The 24,959-nt window shown below is 41.4% G+C and overlaps 1 protein-coding gene and 1 long non-coding RNA gene across 2 annotated transcripts; one reads left to right on the forward strand and one right to left on the reverse strand.

Annotated features, from left to right (window-relative positions):
* Positions 1–255: 255 nt before the first annotated feature.
* pkib (protein kinase (cAMP-dependent, catalytic) inhibitor beta) lies at positions 256–24,338 on the forward strand. Its single transcript, XM_011481074.4, has 3 exons — positions 256–538; positions 22,049–22,197; positions 23,039–24,338. The coding sequence occupies exons 2-3, from the start codon at positions 22,056–22,058 to the stop codon at positions 23,119–23,121; spliced, it is 225 nt and encodes a 74-aa protein (XP_011479376.1). The 5' UTR covers positions 256–538; positions 22,049–22,055; the 3' UTR covers positions 23,122–24,338.
* LOC144995599 (uncharacterized) lies at positions 15,162–23,159 on the reverse strand. The gene is made up of 2 exons (XR_013659140.1): positions 23,021–23,159; positions 15,162–15,662 (listed from the first exon to the last, which is right to left on the reverse strand). It is a non-coding gene; the product is annotated as an uncharacterized LOC144995599 (long non-coding RNA).
* Positions 24,339–24,959: the final 621 nt, after the last annotated feature.

Here is a 24,959-nt window from a genome sequence, read left to right on the forward strand (position 1 = left end):
AATGACATTTTCTGTTGGCAAAATATAGCTTTTACTGCAAAATAAATGCAACACACAGGAGTCAAATAAACACAGACCATTTTTACATGTAAAAATTCTGTTATCATCGACAACTACTCAAGTAAGAGTTAAACATTTAAAAGTATAAGGACGTTTCCACAATTATACACACACAGTCGTTTGATATCAAATAAATTATGAAACCAGAAAATAACAGAGATTTATTTTGAAAATATCCCGATTCCCTTGTTGTCCGCGCTGAGCACGTGCATCTTGACACTCTCTCACGAGCCAACCGCGAAGCGCTCGAGCGTCTTTGAGACGTCACAGCTCGTGGTCCGATGCGCGCGGACCCGGCGGTGCTGCTGAGCCCAACCGCACCAGCGCGCCGCATCCATCCGTGACGCTGCGCACTTTCTGCGCCTTTCTTCGCTGCAGAAGGCGGTGGATAACTCCAACTTCGGACCCGCGCCCAGTGATTTTCCCCTTCTGCGGGCGTTGAGCGTCCGTCCTCGGCATCACCTGTTCCACTCCACAGGTAGGGTACGGATGTTTGCAGGAAAAGAAGGCAGCTGCAACATTTTCCAGCTGTGCAGGATCTAATTTCAGCACCGAAAACGACTAAATGAAATCCAAATAACGCAAACCTAAATTGTCATTCGGTCAAACTCTTGGAACAGCGGCTTTGTATGAGGAGGTGAAGCTCGGGCGCAGCCGCACCTGTCGCCTCACAAGTGCACACCGGCTGCGCGTAAATGCCACCGGCGCACAGCGGTGAGCTCCACCATGGCAGCTGGATTAACGGCTCCAGTTTATTAAAGCTGTGGAAACGGTGACCTTCACGTGCTTCATTGCCGATTCGATGCGGAAAATGCACAGAGGAGTGCTCGTTCTTGTGGCGGAGAAACGGTCAGGAAGGATTTAAAAAAGGTCATCTTCGGAGAGCTCCTCGGTTAATCGTGTTGTGCAATGTCAGGTGTGGAAGTAAGTCAAGGTTGATGTGTTACCTACAGCTTTTCCTTTGTCGATAGTTTCACCCTTTAGTTAGATGATTTTTATAATGTCATAATCTGTAAATGTTCTCTGTGGATTTGAAGAACCACCTTCAATCCATCAGTGATTCCGCTGAATTTTATTTACTTGTGATGTTCAAATAGGTATTTTTCAGTGTATTGTCTAGTTTTTCCTCTTTTCTTGTGGCGTTAGATCCTAAAACTCTTCACTTACTATAGTAAAGTTCTTGACACGTTTTAAGCATTGACTTGTTTTCTGGGAATATTAATAATTGGGAAAAAACATCTATATCTTAAATGGGATTAAAATTACTGCAACATGTACAACATATTTTAGTTTTTTTCCAAAAACCCCTGATATTACAGCTTCTGTAATCGGGACACATCTGACCCAGGTAATCAGCAAGAGAAAAGAAGATTTGGAAAACAAGTAGGACAGTGGCTTTTCAGACCTGGAGTTGCCCCTCTCTGATGAAACCCAGCCAAGCATCTTTGGTGCTAAGCATAAGACATTTAGAGCCCTCAACTGAACCCAACCACAGGTGGACTGTCTGGTAACATATAATACATGGCGTTAATTTATTAGCTTATTTTTTATACTTCATTAAGGCCCACAGAGCTTTTCATGGAGCTTTATAATGGATTTTACATACAGAATAAAACAAAGCACATTTTTCATAATCATTTGAGGGTTTTTTCCAATGATTATTTTTCTTTGCACAGTCCAGTGCACCTTTTTTTTTAAAGCATGTCTCAATGTTCACATTTTGGTTGTCTTTCCCGAATGCTGGGTGACTGTGGGTTTGATTCCAGAGTGTGGTAATTCTAAAAACTGCAAACTCAGGGCCTGTACGTCCAGGCTTACTGTCACTTCCTTCTTGAAACTGGTTTAAGAAGGAAAGTAGGTTGAGCCAAGTTTGTCTCTGATGTCACTCTAATGGGAAACATGTGTTTCCAGATCTGTTATATTGAGTTCTCAACTGTTGTAAATAGGGGCGTGGGTTGCTGATAGACATGCAATCATTGCAGGGGTTGACATAGCCCAGAAATTTGCACTGGCCCACAGGGCCAGTAGTTTTTGAAAGTTACTGGCCCGACACCGCGCACAGCGAGACCCGCCGCTCCGCAGGTGCTTGCAACTTTAGGGGGGTCCGGGGGCATGCCCCCCCGGAAAATTTTAATATGGTGCAATTTGGTGCATTCTGGTGACATCTAACACTAATTTATACACTTTTCAATGACTGAAAATAGAGCATATCAAACTTAAACCTGCTCTAGTCTGTTTCAGATGTTTTGAAGAGAGCGCTGCAGTGTAGTAGGAAACACTAGTTAAGAAGTTTTCATGCTGCTTCTAATCACTGCTATTTCACATTTGTTCCTAATCAATAGTTAAGAAGTTTTATTGACTTTTTTGCCCTGACTGCCTTAAGGTTCTGCTTTTTGTTACTGTTGCAAAGTTACATTTACTTTTTAGTTACCTAATTAAATTAAATAATTGAAAAATTAAATACAATTAAATTACTGAGATCATTCAGCTAACTAGAAATACTTACTGCTTACAGTGTTGTAAAGAAAAACAAAATTAAGTAGTTTGACCTTATTCTCCATTTGAGTCTGAGATTCAGGTTTTTTGAGTTGCCTTTGATTCTTTGACATTCAGCTTAAAGCTTAGTGCATACAGTTTCATCTTCAATGCATTCATTAAATATCTTGCTGTCCATACTACTAATTAATAACTACTAACATATTCCTATCTATTCCTGCCATGTCTTCCACATCTCTGACATGCTTCGGTCTCTCTTCAGTGACGGTGTTGGATTTATGATCATCGCGGTGAAAAACCACCAGGGGGCGCGTTGATATGTGTGTCAGTTTAAATATATCTGCCTAAAATGTAATAATAACCCACTGGCTTGTTCCTTCGTTGTTGCTGTTTAACATTGTTTAGTATTGAATTGTTACATTCAATAAAGTTTGAAAAAAAAATGAGTGAGCTCGTGCCGCGTGGTGCTCGGCAGTGACAGCCGCGCGCGCGCAGGCGGGAGAGGAGGAGAAGAGTGATCAAAGGTTTCCCATAGAAACCCTTGAAGTCTGAACACAGGACTAGCAGAAAAAGTGAATTATAAAGACGAGGTAAATCTACACGTTTTAGCAAAATATACTTTATTGTAAAAGATGAAAAATGTATTAATTGTTAGATATTTTAGTGGCCCGAGCGGACAAGTAAAAAATAAAGTCTTGTGGTCCGTACTGCTCGAAAAACAGGACCGGGCCAGCGGACAAATGGCTATGTCGAGCCCTGCATTGAACAATCAGCTATAGCCTTATTAACTGTATGTCTGTTTTCTAGAAGAAAAGTGTTTGATAGCCTCATCCAGTTACGATTGTGACAACAGTGGAGCAAACTTTAGGGAAGCCTACAATAAAGCTGCAGGTCTGCTGACCACAGGGTTCGACCATCTAATCAGGCAATGACCCAAACGGTTTTAAATCTAAAACCCTGAGCAATGGATGGACATGCTTGTGCGATTTTTGCTCACATCGGCAGCATAGCAGTCATGGGAACATGGTCACTTGTAGTTACACTCAAGCTCCACTTTGCTTTATATTATCCTGTGGGAAGTGGAATTCTCTTCTCCCGCTGTCATCACAGGCGGCCGGCCGGCTTCATTCTGTCACCCCTCCAGTGACTCATCTGACCTTCCGTCAGCCTCTTCTCCTCCTGTAGCCTGCACTTTCTGGAAATCAGGCCTCCCGTTGCTGTGCCTTAACACAGAGGGCGGGCAGATGATGCCAGTGCCTCCATCTCAGCCACAATGATGTTGGAGTCACAGAGGTGTCAGACATAGATCGCTGCTCAGCCTTTATCAGTAAAACTCTTCAAAAGTCCCATTAAGCCTTATTGTTTATCATTTATAAGGAACAAAGTCTGCCTTGGATATCAGCAAACAGATGACACCTAACCTATGAACTCTAATCCTCAGGGACTCCCTCACTGCTGAGAAGCTTACGTCACTGCCAGAAAGAGGTGCATAAGTGAAAAGACTGATAAACCACAGTGTCACTGCTTACTTTTTTGATCCTTCTCTCCACCTCTTCTTTGTTTTAAGCTCAACACATTTGTGTCTTCATCAGTTTTCCAGGAGTGCTTTTGGAGTACCTCATAGCTCTGTGGTCACGTGACCCACTAGTTTACACTGAACTTATTGAAAGCACGTTGTTCTCTGCAGGTGTTGCCATCTAGGCCAGAATGGCGCCAACAAACCCTTTCCTTTTTAAAAATGAGAAATGGGATGGTTCAAACAGCCTGCCAGTTGTTTAATGCTTGTTATCTAAAAATACTTTACTTTACTACTCTCATTTAGGGAGAACTAAAAGGCCAGCACTGGAGGACATCAGGTTCCACGAGGGCTCATACTTTAAAAGTAAATCACTTAAATAAAAAAGGCCCAAGACCATTAAAAGAATCTAAAAATCAATCCTGAAATACACAGGGAGCCGCAGAGTTCTGTACCAGTTGTAAATTTGGAAGATACTTTTTCGGTAAACGAGAGAGCAGGGCATTACAATAATCTAAACGACTAAACATAAATGGACTGCCTTCAACCGGACATTTATGTTTCGAACCAAAGCTTGTAAATAAAAGCATGTTACTATAGATGTCTTCAGTCATTGGCCAAGAATTGCGAGGGCAAGGTAAAGCATCAAGAGAAAGAAATTCTTGGTTGGAACAAAAATGTCCGGTTGAAGGCAGTCTGAATACAGGCCAAACACAAAGTTCAGGACTTGATCTGGCCCTATTTAACCAGACTCAGTCCAGCCCAACAAACTTTTCCAGTCTGAATACACACTTATAGTTCAATGCAGCTTACATAGAACATGATATTTTATCAACTGTTGCAGATGTATATGAGTAATGGTGGAGGGTTTAGGTGTCTTATCATGAGATTTCTACATGTCATTTGATCAAATACCACATATTTTCCTTACATTTAGTATCCCCAAATTTTTTTATTCTTGGATGTACCCACAGGCATATATATATATATATATATATATATATATATATATATATATATACATATATATATTTTAACTGTATTGACTTGGGGCTGTCTGAAGGTTTTTTTTGTAATCAGGCAAGTGTTCCTCTTCTAAGTCTCAAAAATGTCTCCATGCAGTGAGAAAAACAAAAGGAGGACAGAGCTGGGTCACCTGCCACTTACTATTTACCTGCTGGGCCCCTGAATTGAATTTTTATTGATTGCGAGCCTCTCTCCTATGGGAATGAAAGAATAATATGCCCGTTGAAATGCTAGTCATTCATTATTCCTCCCTATTGACCGGTGACCTATAAAAATGTAGGCCAAGCCGATGTCTCTGTAAAGCCCTTTTTCCCTGACCCATGTGCTGGGTGCCATTGGCTTTTATCTGTCTGCCATTAAAATGTGTTGTGGGTTCTTTCGGCGCCTCGCTGCAAAGGACAGAGAGACAGCTGCTGTGTTTTACAGAGCTGTGGAGGACAGACGATGAGCTTGAGAAAAGAGGAGACCTTTTCTTTTTCTTCCTCTTAGAATCTTCTGACCTCCACCTTTGAGAGTCATTTTTAGTTGGAAGACAGTCAATGGGTTTTCAGGGCAACTCATTAGACCTTGCTGCAAGGCTGGTTGTGGTTTTTCGTTGTCATCCATGCTCTCCAGAATCATTAGATGGCCAGCGGACATTGATGTCTTTGCACAGGTCAGCTTTCCTTTGACTGCACCAACACATTCAATAGAACCACCTGCTTCACTTTCCCTTTAAGTACATTGTAGATTCCCTTTTGTCCAAAATGCAGGTCTGTTAAAACAGTTGATTAAATGTCAAACACAAGAAGGCTGCTTTTCATAAAGTTGGCAAACAAAAAATCAGAAAGTTAAAGTTTAACTGTTGTTTCATTGGTTGCCACTGGATCTGTTGAATCTAGTTATGTTCCATTTGTCATCGCAGACTTTTTACATCAGAGCAAAGCTTTTCAAAGCAACATTATACGACCTGCTGAGCAGCAAACAGAAATCATGATCAGCTAACTGGTGAGCAGAAAGAAGCTTAGAGACAAAAATGCTACGTACACACCCAGCAGATGATGCATATTCAAGAACATACTAAACAAGCATTCTTTAATGCACTTTTAGCATACAGTTTTCACACTGCACTGTTTCTACCCAATACTAATGCAGGTTTTTACAGTTGGAAGAGGCTTGATGTAAAATGTCGAACCGTGCAAATCTCAGGAATCTTGCTCTATGCTTTTTCTTTCACAGTTCTCTTCTGATTAGCCGGACACAAACTGCAATTATTATTTCGCCTCCACGATCAATTTTCAAACGGTTGGCACTTCTGTGTTTTGAAAAGGATGCTACTCACACATCACTACCAAATCTGAGTCCCTGATTGGTCAAAGTGGTTAAACTTTCAACGGGCGTTCAATGGCCGTGTGTTTTTTACATAGAGCCTGACTACTTAAAACATGCGTAGAGATGCGTGAACGCAAGAGTTCTGTACACGAAAGCCCAAAAGGCAGGTTTTCGCGGATTTACATAGTTTTCATTGGAAGTGGTCGCTTGAAGATGCGTTTCTGAGGCCAGTGTGAACGTAGCATAAGACAAACAGAACTGGTCCAACAGAACTAGGATGCCCTAAGTTGCCTTTTTAAATGTAGTAGTTACTCAGCATTACATTCAATTTGCGAAAAAGAAACTATTTGTTTAAAGGCGGATTAGAAAAATATGGTTCAAAGTTCAACTTACCACTGCATGGACATCTCACGAAGGTGGTGTCATCTGCAAAATTTTGACCATGAAAAAAAAAGTCTGAGTTGATGAAGAGCAGAGCCAGGATGGTCCGTTGGGTTGTTCTAGTGCTGCTGACCATAATGTCAGATGTGACATTTCATTGCTTGATTTTTGGTGACCAGTCAGGACACCAGACCAGAATCCACTGTCATGTTCTCTCTTGGGGTTGCACGATGCCATAGTGGTAAGCGCTCCTGCCTTACAGCGAGAGGTTCAAATCCCAGCTGATACCTTTTTGTGTGGAGTTTGCTTGTTCTCCCCATGCACGTGTGGGTTTTCTCTGAGCACTTTGCTTTCTTCCCACAGTTCATAATTAATTTAAAATTCTTTTTAATTTTTAGATATTGTGAATAACCTTAATCCTGGTTCCATTAAAAATTATGATTTAATAGGACCAGTCAAAGGTTTTGCATCTAGAAACTCAAGACGTACAAGCTACAACTTGTACGTCATGCATCATTGACTCTCACATCGTCATCAATACAAGTCATTCATTCCAGTGGATTTGTTTGAGCAGACCCTATTACAGCTATTTAGTCAGCGGCTCTCATCTTTTACAAGATCTTGGGTCATCTGCTGACTCAGGATGACTCTGCTTCAGTGTGTGGGTGGCATAACCAAAAATTGGCAAGATGTCAGCTGATGTCCCATTTGCCAGCACTGCCTTCAGGAAGCTTGGTGGTGGTGACCAGTGTGCCGAAGCTGTGCTGCATCACCGCTGCACCTAACTGCTGACACCCTGGTAGAGTTCAGACAGAGCCTCGGGCTTTCCCTTGGCCTCAGTTGCACTGGTGCTTACAAGAGACCCTATAAAATATTGATGTGTGCAGTACATGTTGTCCGACAGTGTCACATTTGCACAGCATACAGCAGATTTACTGTCACAACCTTGCTGCTGACAGCCTCTAAATTCTGCCACGCTTATAAAAATGGGAATTGGAAAATTGTGGAAATAAACAATCATCGTGTGCAGATGAGAGTTTATAAAGCTAGTTTCTTAGGGACTGACGATTATGTCAACCTGAACTCAGCAGCCAGATCATCAGCATGCAGGGCTCAGTCCCCCCCCACAGGTGTTCATGCTGACGGCTGAGGCTATTGTTAAGGTCACCAAGACTTTTTACCCGAGAGGACTGAAATATAAAAAAAAAAAAGTCCACATAGGTTTCACATTCTACTTTACTGTTTAAGGTAATCTGAACAAGGAACTCAAAAATGTATTTGTTTAGCTCTGCCATTTCATCTGGTTTTATTTCTTCTTCACAAAGGAAATGTAGGCATCGGCATCTTAGATGTCAATTGTCTTTGTTTACACTCACTTAGCGGCAATTTTTATGCAAAACAACTATTACATGACTCTTTTAGATTTTATGTGTCTTGCTCAAGGACACAATGCTTGGGGATTTGAATGCCAGGCCAAACAAGCTGCCGAACTTTTGCCGCGAGTTATCTGGTTGTTTGAGTTGATGCCACCTGAACTTAGTATCAAATACTGACTTTTTAACATCTAAGTTGAAGATGTAGTTGAAGATGTCTGTTATCTGTAATAAGCAGGGTACGGCTGGAAACGCTCAGTACATTCTAAATTAACAGCAACTAAATTATTTCTATTGCTTTTGAGCGGGAAGCAAATAGAGATTGCATCTTGCAAAGGCTGCGTCACACAGCCACTAAATACATTTTGTGCATTTTGCACTGATGACAATTGATCACACGTGAATATACATGGGAAAAGTACGAAAAGTTGCGGTCTTTACATTGTATTTTCTAAGATGTATCATGAAAACCATGGAAAAAGTACGAACAAACCGCTTAAATCAACGGAAAATCAAAATCTTACCCAAAAATTGTGCGTCAATTATGTAATTGTAACCTGATAAAAGTTATACATCGGTGGTACATGCGTAAAAAGTCATAAACACCTCAGAAACACTGAGGAATTATGTATATCAAGCATGAAAGACCAACATTTCATAAATGGAAAATGTGCAAAATGTATGTAGTGACTGTGTGGCACTTTCAATTTCTTTTTTCATTTTTTAAAGTGAAAAGTTGTTGTAGAAAGGTCTAGGTGTTACAATCTTTAACATTTACCACTTTTAATTTCAGGAGCTCTTGAGGAGCTTAGTAGTCGTACTGCTGATAAAGCCCCTGCATCCCACCTCCACTGGGCGAACCTTGATATTCCAGCGTCTGTCCTCTGACTAAGCTGCTAAATTGGAATAGCGTATGGCTGCACGATATAAGGAAAACTTGCGATTTGCAATATTAGTGATCAATATTGCGATGACGATATAACTTGCGATAAATGAACAAATCGAAAAACAACTGAATACAGGGCTCCAGACTAACTTTTTTCACTAGGAGCACAGTGGCCCCCAACTGAAAATTTTAGGGGCACAACCAGAAAATTTAGGGGCGCATACCGTAAATCAACATTCTAACCAAATCTACTCGTTTCCACTGTATTACGAATAAATACTTTAATAATAGATGCCGAAATTACAATGTGCTGTTTCAAATTAAGTGTCACATTTTATTCTACACTTTTGAAGATGAAACAACGAGGTAAACTGACAGCAGCATCACTGTCATGACAGTACAAATAGTAAACAAAATACCATAAATTTAGAATAAAAAAAAGTATTTAGTAACAAGTGGTTACCGTAGGAACCTTTCGGTCATTTCACAGTTTCAAACAATACTTAAATGTATGTAAACATTAGAGGATGGAAATTCATGTTGGCGACACCAAATAGGTGCAGCCAAGATGCACAATAATTTGAGATCACCCAGATGGACGAAACGCTGCACAGATCACCTGGTGTGTGAGACATATTTTTGTTTTTGCTCTGACATCACCTGTCAATCAAAACAAAAATATCACCAGATAGGGGCGGAAGCAAGACCCCAACCTATCGGAACGCAGCTGGAAATGTAGTACTGAACTGGCTGAAAGCTGCCCTACTGACTACAAAACAATGCATTATGGGACATGTGTCCTGATGGTTTTTTGTAGTTCACTGATCAATTAAAATCATTTAAAATACCAACTGAATAAAAAAAGGCTACATACATTACATTAAAAGATGTAATATCACAGATCATTGGGGTAGGGGTAGAGGCAAATTAAAACTAAATTGAATGTTAAGGACAACTCCTAATTCCTGTTCTGCTTCAGTCTCGCTGCAGCTTCGCCTTCGTGACGCAACCCTCTCAAAGCAACCGGGCTTGGTACCGGCACAGAAGTAGAGAAGGGAACAGGGAGCAGCCCGGAGTCGAACCCTGGTTTCATGGACGGAAGGCGCCGTAAACCAGCACGAGCTATACCGGCTCCCTATTTTAGCCATTAGCAGTGACTTTCCCTATTCTTCTCACACGCATTGGCCGCCTCAGGCATCACTCAATGACACGCGAGTGTGCGCTCGCGTGTGCTCCAGTCTCATGAGTATTCGCGCGAGTGTGTGCGTCTGTCTGCGTGCGTGTGCGCTCGCGTCTCATTGATGATTTCATTGCTCATTTCATTGATCAATGACGTGCCCCTTCCACGTTTAATGTATAAATACGGAGGGTGGGGGAGGCAAATTTACTGGTAGCACATGTGCGACTGAATGTAAAATTCAGTCGCACAATCTCAAATTTTGGTCGCAAAATGCGACCAAGTGGTCGCAGTCTGGAGCCCTGGAATACATAATTCACATTTCACTGCAACAGTTTAATTTAAAAAAAGAGTCAACATAGCTTAAATAACACTCCAAATGACCATCGTCTACATAGGAGGCAAGCATCTAACATACGTAAAAGGGCTCCATCTGATTGGTCAATGATGTAAAGGAGTCCATCCAATGGGTCAAATGCAAAAATCATTTATTTGATTCGTTATATATTTCAAGCTGCCATATGATTGTTTTAGCACATTTAAGATAAGCATTTATTGGAATTTTCGCAGACTTTTGGGATAGGCATATTGCACAGCTTGATATCGCGATAACGATAAATTTCCGATATATTGTGCAGGGCTAGAATAGCGTAGTTTCTTTCGCTCATACGCTTTGTTAACAGGAGTCCTCCCAGGGAACTGTCAGCTCTATGATGTAGGCAAGTCGGCACGAATTAAACCAGAGGACAAGGTCTGGACGCAGGACGCAGAGTGGTTGCTCCACTCTCTGAAGGGAAGATTAGAGCAACCCAGACATATTTAATACAAAAAAAAAACATTTACAGAGACCTTCTACATTTGCTTCTCCTCACTGCAACTGAGTGTCAGCTCTCACTCTGAATGACTGGCTAAAATAAGATCATACATGTCCTCAAACAGCCTGTTCTCGCTTCCCCTCTTCATCACAGAGGCTTTGCCTGCTCCTCTCACCATTTATAATCTGCTGTTGTGTGCTAAGGGTGTTAATGGCTGTAAATAGCTTGCGCTCCTCTATTGTTTTTGACCCTCATGAAAAGCCGCCCAATCTAATTCATATTTGGCGGCAGGGGGCTGTTGGTGGGCCTCATCTCATTTAATGGTTCGACGCTGTTGCACATAAAGCTCATTACAAACTATTTGCTTTTGTGCACAAGTGGAGCGATTCTCATTCCAACTTTGAATGATTTTATATTAATGCTTGATATGGATGTTTGTATTCTGAATCAATAAAACACATCAAATTAATACTTAAGAGATTGGCCTTGCTGGAAAATTAAGCATACATTTTCTTACGGATCTCTTTGACTTCTTTGTCTATGTGCACTTCGTCTTGCTCACTGCCCCCTCCTCTATAGGGGGCCAAACTATAGCTTTTTATTTTATTTGTAAACTATGGTGGAAAATATTTGTTTGGTTACTACAAAAGTTCAACTCAATACTTCGTTATATACCCTTTGTTGGCAATGATAGCAGTCAAACGTTTTCACAAGGTTTTCACAAACTGTTGCTGTTATTGTGCCCCATTCTTCCATGCAGATCTTCTGTAGAGCAGTGATGTTTTGGGGCTGTCGCTGGGCAACACAGACTTTAAAGGTTTTCTATGGGATTAAGATCTGGAGACTGGCTAAGCCACTCAGGACCTTGAAATGCTTCTTACGAAGCCACTCCTTCGTTATGGTGTGTTTGGGATAGTTGTCAAACTGAAAGACCCAGCCATGTTTCGTCTTCAATGCCCTTGCTGATGGAAGGAGGTTTTCACTCAAAGTTGGATGATACACAGCCCCATTTATTCTTTACTTTACACTGATCAGTCGTCCTGGTCCCTTTGCTGAAAAACAACCCCACCTCATGCTTTACAGTAGGTACGGTGTTCTTCAGATACAACTTAGCATTCTTTTTCCTCCGAAGACGAGTAGAGTCTTTACCAAAAAGTTCTATTTTGGTTTCATCTGACCATAGGACATTCTTCCAATGCTCTTCTGGATCATCCAAATGCTCTCTAGCAAACCTTTGACGGGCCTGCACATGTACTTGTTTACAAGTCTCTTCATGGCCTTGCACCAAAGTACATCTCTGACATGTTAGCTCCATATGAACCACTTCTGACTCTGAGGACGTCAAGGACCGGCCTCCTGCGGGTGCTCAGAGTCAGGACTAAACAAGGGGAATCAACGTCTCAATCTCACGCAGCTAAAAGCTGGAACAGTCTCCCTGAGGTTGTGAGACAGGACTCGACTGTGTTAAGGTTCAAATCTAGACTCAAAACATTCCTGTTTAGTCGTGTATATAATTGAAGGGTCCTTGTCAACACCCCTTTTCATTTTCTTTTCTCTTTCCCCTTTTCTCTTTTAAAGTAATTTTATAATGATTATGTGTGTTTTTCATCTTTGCACTGTTATCTATTGTGATTCTAATGCATTTTTCTGTTTTGTGAAGCACTTTGAATTACTTTCTGTACAAATTGTGCTATACAAATAAACTTGTCTTACCTTGCCTTACTAGCCATAGCAGGGGGACACGTCTGGCACTGTAGGGTTTGAGTCCCTGGTGGCATAGTGTGTTACTGATGGTAGCCTTTGTAACTTTGGTCCCAGCTCTCTGCAGGTCATTCACTAGGTCCCAGCATTCTGGAACCTATTACAGATTCAGTCTTCCCAACCTGGTGCAGGTCAACAATTTTATTTATGGTGTCCTTAGACAGCTCTTTGGTCTTGACTGACGTGGAGTGTGACTGTTTGAGGTTGTGGGCAGGTGTCTTTTATATAGATAATGATTTCAAACAGGTGCCAATGATACAGGTAACAATTGGAGGAAAGAGGATCCTCTTACAGAAGAAGTTACAGGTCTAAAAGAGCCAGAAATCTTGCTTTTTTGTAGGACAAAATCTTATTTTCCACCATAATTTGCAAATAAATCATTTAAAAATCAGATTATGTTATTGGATTTTTTTGTCATTTTGTCTCTCATAGTTGAGGTATACCTATGAAGAAAGTTACAAGCCTCTTTCATCTTTTTAAGTGAGAGAACTTGCACAATTGGCGGCTGACTAAATACTTTTTTGCCCCACTGTACCTTCCAAGTTAAAAGTATTAAGAATAATCTAAATTGTTTTATTGTACATTTAGGATTGCATTTGCTTTCAAATGGCTGCCCTAAACTGGCTCTAGATGGTTCAAAAACAAATCTGACCACTGCAGGCTTTGCCCATTTTAGTAGTTCTTTATACATTTGCGTCCCAGTTGTGGGCAGAGTGAGCACCCCCCCATTTCCCTTCTCCCATCTGTTTACACTCTCTCCCACTTTCCCCTCTGCTCTTCTCCATGTACACTAACTGCTGCACCTCCAGCCATGACTCTGTCAAACTGATCAAGTTTGCAGATGACACCACCCTCATCCGACTCATCTCTAATGATGATGAGTCTGCCTATAGGAGGGAGGTGGACCGGCTGGGGTCGTGGTGCAGCATCAACAACCTGGAGCTGAACACCCAGAAGACAGTGGAGATGATCGTGGACTTCAGGAGAGTCACAGCCCCCTCACCCCCTCTCACCCTGTCAGACTCTCCCATCAACCTAGTGGACTTTGTGCGTTTCCTCTGCACCACCATCACGCAGGACCTCAAGTGGGAGCCATCCATCTGCTCTCTCCTCAAAAAGGCCCAGCAGAGGATGTACTTCCTGCGGCAGTTGAAGAAAGCCCGGCTGCCGGCCCAGATGATGGTGCAGTTCTACACGGCCATCATTGAGTCCATCCTCACCTCCTCCATCACCGTGTGGTACACTAGTGCCACAACCAGGGACATTAACAGGCTACAGCGTATTGTGCGCTCAGCAGAGAAGGCGATCGGCTGCAGCCTCCCATCTGTCCAGCAACTATATGTCTCCAGAACCCGGGGACGTGCAAGCCGGATAGCTGCCGACCCTTCTCACCCTGGACATTACCTACTGAAACTACTCCCTTCAGGCAGGAGGCTAAGGTCCATCAGGACCAGAACCTCCAGACACAAGAACAGTTTCTTTCCCTCTGCAGTCAGACTCTTAAACGCCCTGTAACCCCCCCCCAAATTTCACTTCAATGTCCAATCAGTCACCATCCCACTACCTGCACCTTGAACATTCTCAGTTTGCACTGTTTTGACACTCCTTGCACTACTGACTCTATTTATATTTTTGTTCTGTCCATTGTGTAAAAATGTTGTTGCTTACTGTTCTTCTGTTTATGTTGCACATTTGCACCGAAACAAATTCCTACTCTGTGTAGCTACACAGAATATGGCAATAAAAACCTCTCCTCTTGAATCTTGACTAGCTTACAGCCCCTCACAACCTCAACATAACATTACCAGTGCAACAAAAATGGAGAGTAATATCAGAGCAAGCCAGACAAACAATTTTGACCCAGATTCCAGCTTGGACGAGTGAAACAAATGCATACATGGATGTCGTCGTCTGCAAATGAATGCATCAGAATGGAGCGGAGCAGAAAGGTTGTGGTCCGCCCAACGTATTTTCTTCGTCACAATTTTGCTCTTTTTCCAATAGCAAATTTTTGTCTGCTCCTGATTAACAACAATTTGAATAAAGAAATACTCTGAAATGAAATTTTAGGCTAAAATCTGTTTATATATGTCCTCCATCATGAGATAAAGCCATAAGAACATGTTAAAAACACAATTTTGATTGGAGTGGGTCTTTAAGATACACTCCTGTCCTCAACAAAAGTACTCTTCTTGTGCAGTAATCATTTTTTCCCCCATAATTGTTTTAATCTTGTTACAGGGCCTGTAGAGATGTGTGTATCCTCAGAACCAAGTGAGTGCTGTCACCCATGATGTAAGAACTAACTTCATAGATCTGAGATGTCCAACAAAGATAAGATTTGAGGCTTGACTTGAGGTTTCAGAGCTTTGATCTATGTTTAATCAGTTTCATATTTGTGTCTCTTAACTACAAAACTGTTAAAACCCTGACAAAGCTGTCAGGTGTTTGTAGCAAAAGTAAAAGAATTTGCAAATGTTTGTATTGTACAGTCTATACTTATGGTCATATCAAGTAACCCCTGCATGCAGCTACTATTAAGGGATATAAACCATGAAACACAATGCAGCAGCATAAAACACAAACTCTTTAGAGGCATTTTGCTCCAAAATTGACTGTCCTTGGTCATTGCCTGCAAATTTCTCTCTGAAAACATCTGTTCGTCAGCATGCTGTTGGTAAAACGTAAGCCTGTAGTTATGCTTTCCTTTGGTTTAGAGAACTGTACAAACAGGCAGTCGCTGTGAGGCGAAGCTGCTGCACCAAATCCTCCTGAGATGTTTGTGAGATCTGACAGGACGCTGTGATCACACTGCCTCATTAGATCGCTTTCACCCCTCTCACACTTTTCCTCAGTCGCTCTGGCAAAAAAGAAAAAAAGAGAAGAAGAGCCGTCAGTTTGTTTGAAAATCGGAGTCACACTTTGATTTCCTCTCCAGCACATATGCATGACCTTCTGCTCACTTGTTGCTGAGCAAACACATTTCTAGAATAACATGCTAGGATATTTTTATCATGGTTCGGTAATTATGTTTTTGAAAAGCTGATTTCTTTTTTTCCTTTTGATCTTTTTGTCTCTTTGTTCAAAGAGAATCTGATAGCAAACAGTGACAAAAGACACCTCCACAGGCAGAAAAAAAGGAAAATAATAAAAATGTAGAAGATGGGCTTTTTCCTTGTTGGCTCTCCTCCTCCTCTTTATAGCTGTCTGTGTAACAATGGTGCGGTTTCCATGGCAGCTAGTGCATGTTAAGCGCTGGGATAACAGCGAAAAAACTGGCAAGAAATACAGGGAGCAGTCAGAGCGTAAGGATGACTAAAAATAGTGCAGGACTTAATCCTAGGCATTATTTATTCATCTGAAAGTTCTGGTGTCTGTGTTAACATCTTTCCTCCTGTAGTTCCTTGCTGGATGAGCGGGCGGGTTTCTGGCCTGGGCCCCCACAGTCTTATCATCTGACTAATACCCTGACTACAGGAGGGGAGGGGAGGGGCATGCAATACAAAGGTGAGACGCCACAAATGGACACGATTTGTAGGAGCCGTCTGTCTATGCATTAGTGAAGGAAACTACCCCTGGGGGGATTTTTTTTTTTTATTATTATCCCACAATACAGCGAAGCTGCTGCAGTGTCAGATATCCATAAAATGTTTAGTATAAAGTCTGTTAGCGGTGCAAAGTGTGACAGAGTTTAGATTTGCAAGTCCTCTGTGGTACTGATGAGTGCCAGCGCAGAGGTCAGCCTCAGGGGGCTGGCATGACCCGGTTCAGACACCCGTCACTGTTGGGAATGGAGAGCGCTTAATGTCACAGAACAGGCAGAAGGCTGGTTCCAATTGCAGCAGGTTTAGTAGCTCAGCTAAAAGTCCACAAAGCTAAATCAGGACCAGGCAGGCAGGGGTCAATAACGAGCATGGGAGCATCAGAGCACCAACAACAATAGTCAGGATCCAGATGTGAGTCGGGGCAGGCAGCAGGCAAACAGAGTCAGGGACAAAACAGGGTCAGGAATTTAGAAAATAAGGTCTGGATGTGACACTGGGTAATGCAGGCAGAGTGGCAAAAACAATACTTCACACTGAGTGAGGCTCAGTGCAGTACTTAAGTGTACTGTGAGTGATTGCAAATGAAAGTCAGGTGTGTGGCATCCAGAAACTGTGTGGCAGGGTTGCTGGGAGATGAAGTGCTTTGCTTCAAATGATATTCTAAATGATATTATTCTCTTGGAAAATAAAAAATACGAAGTTCACAAACACTTTTATTGCTGCTTTTTCTCGAATCAGTTTGGTGTGTTTGCTCTTCATTTTTCAACGATGATTGTTTACACTTAAAATTACATAATACATATTATGTATTTTTTAAATGTATTTTTATTTTTATTATTTATATTTAAATACACATTCACAATCTAACATTAAGAAAATGCTTTACTTGTTCTTTTCTACTGTTAGTTTAAACTTTTTACTTATCTTACATTTTGTCTCTACCAGGGACACCAATAATGACTTTTAGTTAGATTAACTTCATAAGGAAAAAAATGGTTCTTAAAGTCTTCATATTTCATTTTCAAGGCCCTAGGCTACGATCACACTAAGCATGGTAAACGCGCAGTATTGAACGCAACTTTACCATTTGATGTTCACACTTGACAAGCAGGGAGGGGTTTCATCTTCTATTTTTTTCTACTGTTTAATAACGTCTGACCACCACCCACATATGGAAGAGGTTCGATTGGAAATGTTAAAGTGGTGCAAATCTCACAAATGTTGCCCCCTGCTTTTTCTTTCATAGCTCTATTCTGATATATGACTGACTTGAGAATTCCATCCAGGCACAAACCGCAATTATCAATGTCTCTTTCGTGATCAATTTTCAAATGATCGGCACTTCATGAATTAAAAGAGACGTCATTCATCCATACGTCGCTACCAAATTCAAGGTTCTATTTTGTCAACATTCGACCTGATTTTTTTTTTAATGCGTGTTCAATGGCCATGTGTTTTGTTCGTAGAGCTCAAAAACAGTCGTAAAAACTTGCATAATGGCACGTGAAGGTGAGAGTTCTGATAGTGGAAGCCCGAAACGCGCATTTACATGCATCACATAGACTTTTCATTAGAAGTGGTCAATTGAACGGGTGTTGCCGAGGGCGGTGTGAACGTAGCTTTGATGATACACCCAAATTACTTTTCTTGATTGACCAATTAGTAGACAAGTGGCTTAAGTCATTGATCTAACGTCAGCTTCCTGGGTTTGAACCAAAGATCTTCTTGGCTCTTTTCCTTCCGTGCCTGAGTATTTTTAATCCCAACATAACTCTTTTTGTTACTGTATTAGCTCTGCTTTTTGCCAGTTCCCCTTTTTTATGTATTAATTGGTAGTAAACTTCCTCCTACTGTCTCCTACTGTATAGATGATAAAACATTTCAGCTCAGGCCTGGAGCAGATCCTTCCTAATATTTCCCATCATGGCCAAAACTCATTTTGGAAAGTAGCAGCCCCAAAGGAGCAGCTATTGGAACTTGATTATTTTAGTCTTTGGTTCTCTTCTCCAAGTCCCATGTGTAAAAAGAAAACAAAACGAGATAGCAGGGGAGAGGCATTAATCAGCTTTCCAGCCCATCCCAGTCAAATCTATTGGCCCATTCCGGAGAAACTAAGACTTTTACTCTTTGATTTGCAGGACAGTCTGTCTTTCACTGAAGCCTGGGTTTCCAGAGTTTGCTAAATTTGATCTCCTCAAGATTTAAATGCACTACTAAAGTAACTGAGGAAATTCAGTTGTGTCCGAATCCCTTCGCTACTCACTACTTAGTGCACTAAATAGTGCATTTGCCCCTTTTTCGGGGTGTCAAAATCTAGATTTAAAAAATTCAGTGTACTAGAAATTTTCCAGAAGTCTCTGCGTAAAATGGGTTTAGTGTGCACCAATGCTCACTATATTGGCGGTGAATATAGACCACAATGCATTGTGTTTGAACAATTTGTCATTTGAAAAATTATTTTTTTAAATAAATCATCCAGTTGTTATCATCAGAACACAGTAAATAGTCTTCATAAACTGTTCACATTTATTAGGTTTTTACTACAGCAAATGGGTGACATCATTCATATATGGTGTTTAAAAACAAAATGTAGTGAGCATATTTCCAAATTGCATTAAAATAGTCCCTATAAAGTCTTTGAAGATCAGGGAGTAGTGAGCAAATTCAGACATACCTTTTTCTGCACAAAGCATATTATGCCTTTGTCAGGTAAAGTCTTGTATTTACAGCTCTAAGTATATTTTTACAAACCTCTTACATTTTTCTATGTTCTATATATATAAAACGGTCATGATTGTCTGTTATGACTTTACTTTGTAAAAGCTTTCTATCACTAAAATTCCTTTGAGCAAGCAATTTTATGACACTCACTAAATCTGACATCAATGAAAGACAAAGGTCGTGGAGTCGGCATTTACTGGAATCAGCAAGTGTTTTAGAAAAGTGAAAGTTGAATTTTAAGGCTTTGAAACCATCCCAGAACATATTTTTCTCATATTTTTTATTTTGTAGAGAAATATGTCAGAGTCAGTCAGCATCGTCTAGATCTCTCTGTCATCAGCTCTCCTCTCCTCTCTGTTTTGAAAAGGATTTTCCTTGAAGAACGCAAGCCAACTAACAGGAAGTAGCAGCGTGCAGCTCCACCGATATCAGCGCGGGTCCCTCCCTGAACTCTGGCGGCGAGCTCGCCCCTCACGGCACTTTCATAACACAACCATGTTGCATAACCTGACTGCAGTTTGTCGGCACGCGTGTTGAGAATGTAGGTCAATTTGGTTGACAAGATAATCCCCTCTAACCTGTTGTTGGATTAAAGCTAAATAAACCTGTTCACATGATGGGTCAGTTTTTAATCCAGCAGCTTAATCAAAGTTACCAGATGCTGTAATTATGATGACACCGGTGGCTGATTCTGACGCTGATGGTCAGCTTTCCGAAAGCTGAACAGTTCTGGGAGACAAAAGCCTGAAAACACAGCGCTGAGAAGACGATTGATGCCCTCATTTCTATGGTTTTCCATAGACCATCAGCTGCTCAGCTTGAGCCAGCTGCCTCTGCTCAGACGAGCATCTTCATCTGCCCTCTGATCCAGAACAAAGAGCAGCTCTGACATTTAGGTCCCCTGAGGAAAAGCTGGATTAATATTCAGGATTAAAGCTGGCTCCTGCGACGACAGAGCAGTTAATCTGAGACTGAGACCTCTGCGTGAACGCAGTTGGATGGTTCTGAGAAACACAAGAAAGACGTTAGATATTTGGGACTTTTAAGAGAAAGTGAGGATGTAACCCAAAAACTACTCTTAAAGATTTTAAAAATTGTATGTGTAAAACCGTACATAACAGCCTGAAAGCTGTTTACTTTTCATAAAGAAAGACAGAAAAATTGGAAATTAATTATAAAGTAAATTATATGGACAAAATTGGAGAAACTGGTGGAATATTGTGGAGCAGAGCATCTCTAGTAAAAAGTTTATCCCATTTGTGGAAATAGGAAAACCGCAGACCAAGTTTATGTGGCTGCTCAGCTTTTACTCCCAGCTTTTGGAATGGAATGGCACAGGGAGCTTGTAGCTTCTACGTCACATCTACAAGCTTTTTCCAACGGCCATTTTTCGTCTGCTCCTGAATCACAACGATATAAATGAAAAATACTAAGATATGCTATTTTAATCTTACATGTCTTTATACATGACTTCCACCACCAGAAAATACTGAAAGAACATGTTAAAAACACAATTTTCATCAGAGTGGGTCTTTAAATAATCCTTATACAAAGATGGATGAAGTACTGAAACCTTGTGTTTTTATGAGGGAGAAAAAACTGTGGCTTTTCTCTCTTTTATGATCACTAGTTCTGCATTGATTTCATAAGTAGGTGAATCTGCATTGGTGGTTAAGAAAAGCATCTGATTTGTTATTTCTTGCTACAGTTTTTTGGTTTCCTCGATGATTGTAGCCTCATAGCTATGAGTTATTCAGTCTCAGATGAGTGAGCAGGGCCGGTTTCAGATAAAATCACATCTTTTACTCGTCATCATTTTAGGGATCCAGGGCTTACATAAGACTGAGAGCAAACATGGTTTTCTTCTCAATAAGTAAGCACAGCATTAATTATTTGTGACTGTTCTTCTCTGCAGGATTGTGTTGTTTTGTGGTTTAGGAGATGGAAGTGGCTTGAGTTTTTTCTATACATTTTTTTGGGAAAAAAAAGACTTTTTCATTTGTTAATACTTCAAACAACACAATTTTTTCAATTTCCAAATAAGAAAAGACAGAAAAGCGACACTTTGATCCAACTTTATGTGATTCAGTTAAAAGAGTGACGTTACATTTCTGAAGTGGAATCACAAAGTTCTGGTACCAGAAGGTAAAACTGCGGACCTTTAGATCCAAACGGAGAGTGAGCTCACACGTAAAGTGGGATTTAAACACCCCACCCCCCCCAAGACGGTGCGACTGTTTAACAAAAGAGGAAGCGAGGCTGAGATCGCAGGAAAATGTGTTTGAGTTGAATGTCTACCTGCCAGTGGTGCCTTCTTTTCCTGCACTGTTGCCATAGCAACGGTGGGCTTTCATGCAAGTGTGAGACAGGGATGTAATTCTGCCTGTCACCGAGTGCAACCCAGAACTGACTCCCCAACTGCTGATGGCCAAGAGATCAGACAGACACATCCTTTGCTGTGAATCATTTCTCTGGATGCTCAAATTTCTCAACATGATTAGGAACCTGTGTTTTTTTTTTTTCTTCGAATATCGCAGAACATAGCTCAGCTCACAACAAATCAAGTGTTATGAAATGTGAAAAGGTTAGATTTGAAAGGATGACTGAGCATCGGGAACAACAGGATGAGACCAAAAATCTACAGGACTAGACGGAATAATCCAAAAGTCAACAGATACACCAAATGTCACCTTCATGCAACAGCACTTTCAAACAGATTCTATGCAAAAAAACAAAGCATTTGACAAACAAAACCTGTTCTGAACATCTATGAAAACAGGACTAACTCCTGCACATACAATTTGCTCCATGCTGATGCGTTCAGGGTCGTCTTGGCCACACCGTCAGAGCCTAATCTGTTTGAGTTTTTTTGCAGAAATATTTATATCTACGGATGCTGGTAGTTCCCTGTTACACTGAATTATTAACAGCAAGGAGAAAGAAAAGTTCTGAAGTTGTTTCTGTTTTTCACGTGCATCAGCCCTGAGATGACAGAAGTGGAGCCTGTGCTGGACTTCGCCTCCTCTGGCCGCTCTGGGAGGAGGAACGCTCTGCCGGACATCCTGGGGTCTCCGGCAGGTGTGAACCCCGGAGACCTCCCTCTGAAACTGGCGGAGCTTTCCCTCAAAGGTAACTTGGTCTATTGGCCAATAGGCAGCTTTGATTAATTTCCCACTGATGGTTTTTAAGCATCAGTTTCACACATGTTGTGTGTGTAGTTGTTGTTCTCACGCAGTTTTTTTATATTTTTAAGCTACATTCACACCGCCCCCGGCAACATTCATTCTAGCAGCCACTTCAAATGAAAAGTCTATCTAGACCAGGCGTGTCCAAAGTCTGGCCGCATTTAAATTCCCAACGGCCCACAGGCTCCTTTCATGAAATCAATAATATGCTGCCTCAAGCATTTTCTAAAAACTATATGCACAATGTGTTGATTGGGGTTGGCTAAATTACGATTTACGAGCAACACATGCTATCTACAACAAGCTTACTGGGAATGAACGGTGTGAAAAATGGATCAATTGACAATAATTTAGGTAAAAACGTATTTAAAAGTATATTTTTCTATGTCATGACACGAAAAAGGATGCCATTGTAATAAATTGCTCATTAAATAGTTCATTTGTATTTAATATTGTTAAAATAGTTTTTGACCCATACATTTTGACCTCTCCAGATTTCTCCCTCTTTGCAAAAAATTTGGACACCCCTGATGTAAACACATGTAAATTTAAGTTTCAGGCTTCCACGCTCAAAAGTGTGTTCATGCCAGGTGTGAAAGTAGCTTTATGGTTGCCAGATGAGGAAAAAATTGGAGCATGAATCGTTAGTTCTCTTCTTTCCGTTTTAATTCTGCAAACCTCTTTTTAGCTAACTTAGCATGCTGCATTCATGTCATCCATTTTACTCTCTGCGATCTTTTATAAATAACTAGTTCGCTTTTACTCACCCTTGGCTCTTTGTGCAGATGGCCCGGGAGGAGTTCAGTCTCCCACAGCAGAGGAGCCTCCAGCGCCGCCGGAGAGCTCGGAGGAGACCGGGGAGTCGTAAGAAGGCGACCGTTTCTTTCCCCCAAAGACCTGCGGAGATAACCTGAGAGACGGGATGAGGAGCGAGTTGGAGAGCCACCTGTGGGAGCGAGGATCTACGGAGATCCCGTCTGATTTGGAAGCAGCTGAACCACCGAGTGATGGAGCGACTCCAGAAGGACCATAGCCAACCCCCCCCCCTACCCTGTACGTGTGTAGAGGACCCCTGCAGCCTCTGTGGACACAACAGAATCTGAAGGGGGGGGGGTGACAGACTGTAGGCTGCAATTTACATGGTTTGTTGAAAACAACAGCAGGTGGGACTGAATCTCCTGTCATTTCTTGCTGTGACAATATTTCATAACGGTCCATGTTGTGTTGCTCGGACAGCGACAGCATTTGGGGGGGGGGTGATGTTCAAACTGAAGTGTGACCTGAGGAAAACTTTCTAACGCTTTTTACACTAATGTTAGTTATCTGGTGTTTTCTGGTGTTTTCACTTTAAACTGTTTTGATAAGTTTCAGATGCTTTTTTTTTAGGTCATGAAGTGTCAGTCAGACCTTAAGACTTTTCTCAATAGAACAGTGCCCCACTGCCACCATTACCTATGATGCTTCAAAATAGGACTAAGGGAAAAAAAAAGCAAAGATTTTTGTTATTATAAACATGTGCCTAATACCCATTTGACTGAAGATTTGCTAGCTGTGAAGGATCTTCTGACTTTGGGCTGCAGATGTTTCCTCAGACATGCCAGGAAGTGTTATGCATGGATCACACATACAAGCAAAAAACGACGTATGAAGCGATCTTCTTAGACGATGTGTGCCTGCAGCCAGAAAACAAGAGCAGCAGGAATGATTGCTGGCAGAAGCTGTTTGGAGGACGGCGCCATCCGGAACCGGGTTTAGCCGTCCTCTCCTTTCTCTGTAAATACCCTGTAAAGTAACCACAGTCTGCTGCTCACCACACTGTTTGCACACGAAACCCTTAGCCATGTTCTGTATTTGTCTCCTGAGGACGCTTCTTTTGGACTTTTCTGTCCCAGCTGTGATGCTGCAACAACACTCTGGACACTGGAACGCCGCTGGGAACATTTCCGACCAATACAAGTCCGGGGTGTGTTCTGTAGCGTATTGATCTCATAAATGATGCATACTCCACCCAATGGGACCAAACTCGTCATGTTGACTCTATCTGGTGATGACATTTGCCAAATTAAACCCAAAAGCTTTACCTTTGTGGTGCTGTGTTGACTGGTTTGATTTCCAGAGGGCACTGGTATTAACACTCCTCTAAAGTGGTAGCATTATAGCATTCACTAAATGTTTGAGTTTTATCTGCTTGCAGCAAAACTATAGAACATCATTATTTAATTCAGAAATCCACTGAGATCAGCAGCTCTCACCCAGCTGGAGACACTGAGAAATCCCAGAATTTGTGACAATTTATCATGCTTAAAGCTTTAAACTTCTTCCCTTTTTTTTAAATTTTTATTTTTACAAAGATTGTACTTTGTACCATATTAAAGTTACTTTGAGTGTTTGTAGCTTTCAAAGATGACATAAAGCAGAAATGAGAAGTGTGTTTTCCAGATGACAGTGTTGGGAGCTTCTGCAGAATTTCAGACAGAACTTTCGGACAGGAGGAAAAGGCTTTAAGGACAGAGTCACACGGGCAGTTCTGGTCCAAGTTTGGCTTCCTCTGATGGTCCTTCTGGTCTGGCAGATATCAAGTCTGCTAGTCTGAGGAGAGGTGGGTGAGAGATGTTAGCATTCCTTACCATTCCATTTCACAAAACAATCCCAGAGTTTGTTAAATCAGCTGAAAAAAACGTTCAAGGTTTCGGCAAGTCAGAGTTT

This window comes from Oryzias latipes, chromosome 11 (assembly GCF_053564925.1).
Source record: "Oryzias latipes strain Hd-rR chromosome 11, Olatipes_Hd-rR_3.1".
NCBI lineage: Eukaryota > Metazoa > Chordata > Actinopteri > Beloniformes > Adrianichthyidae > Oryzias > Oryzias latipes.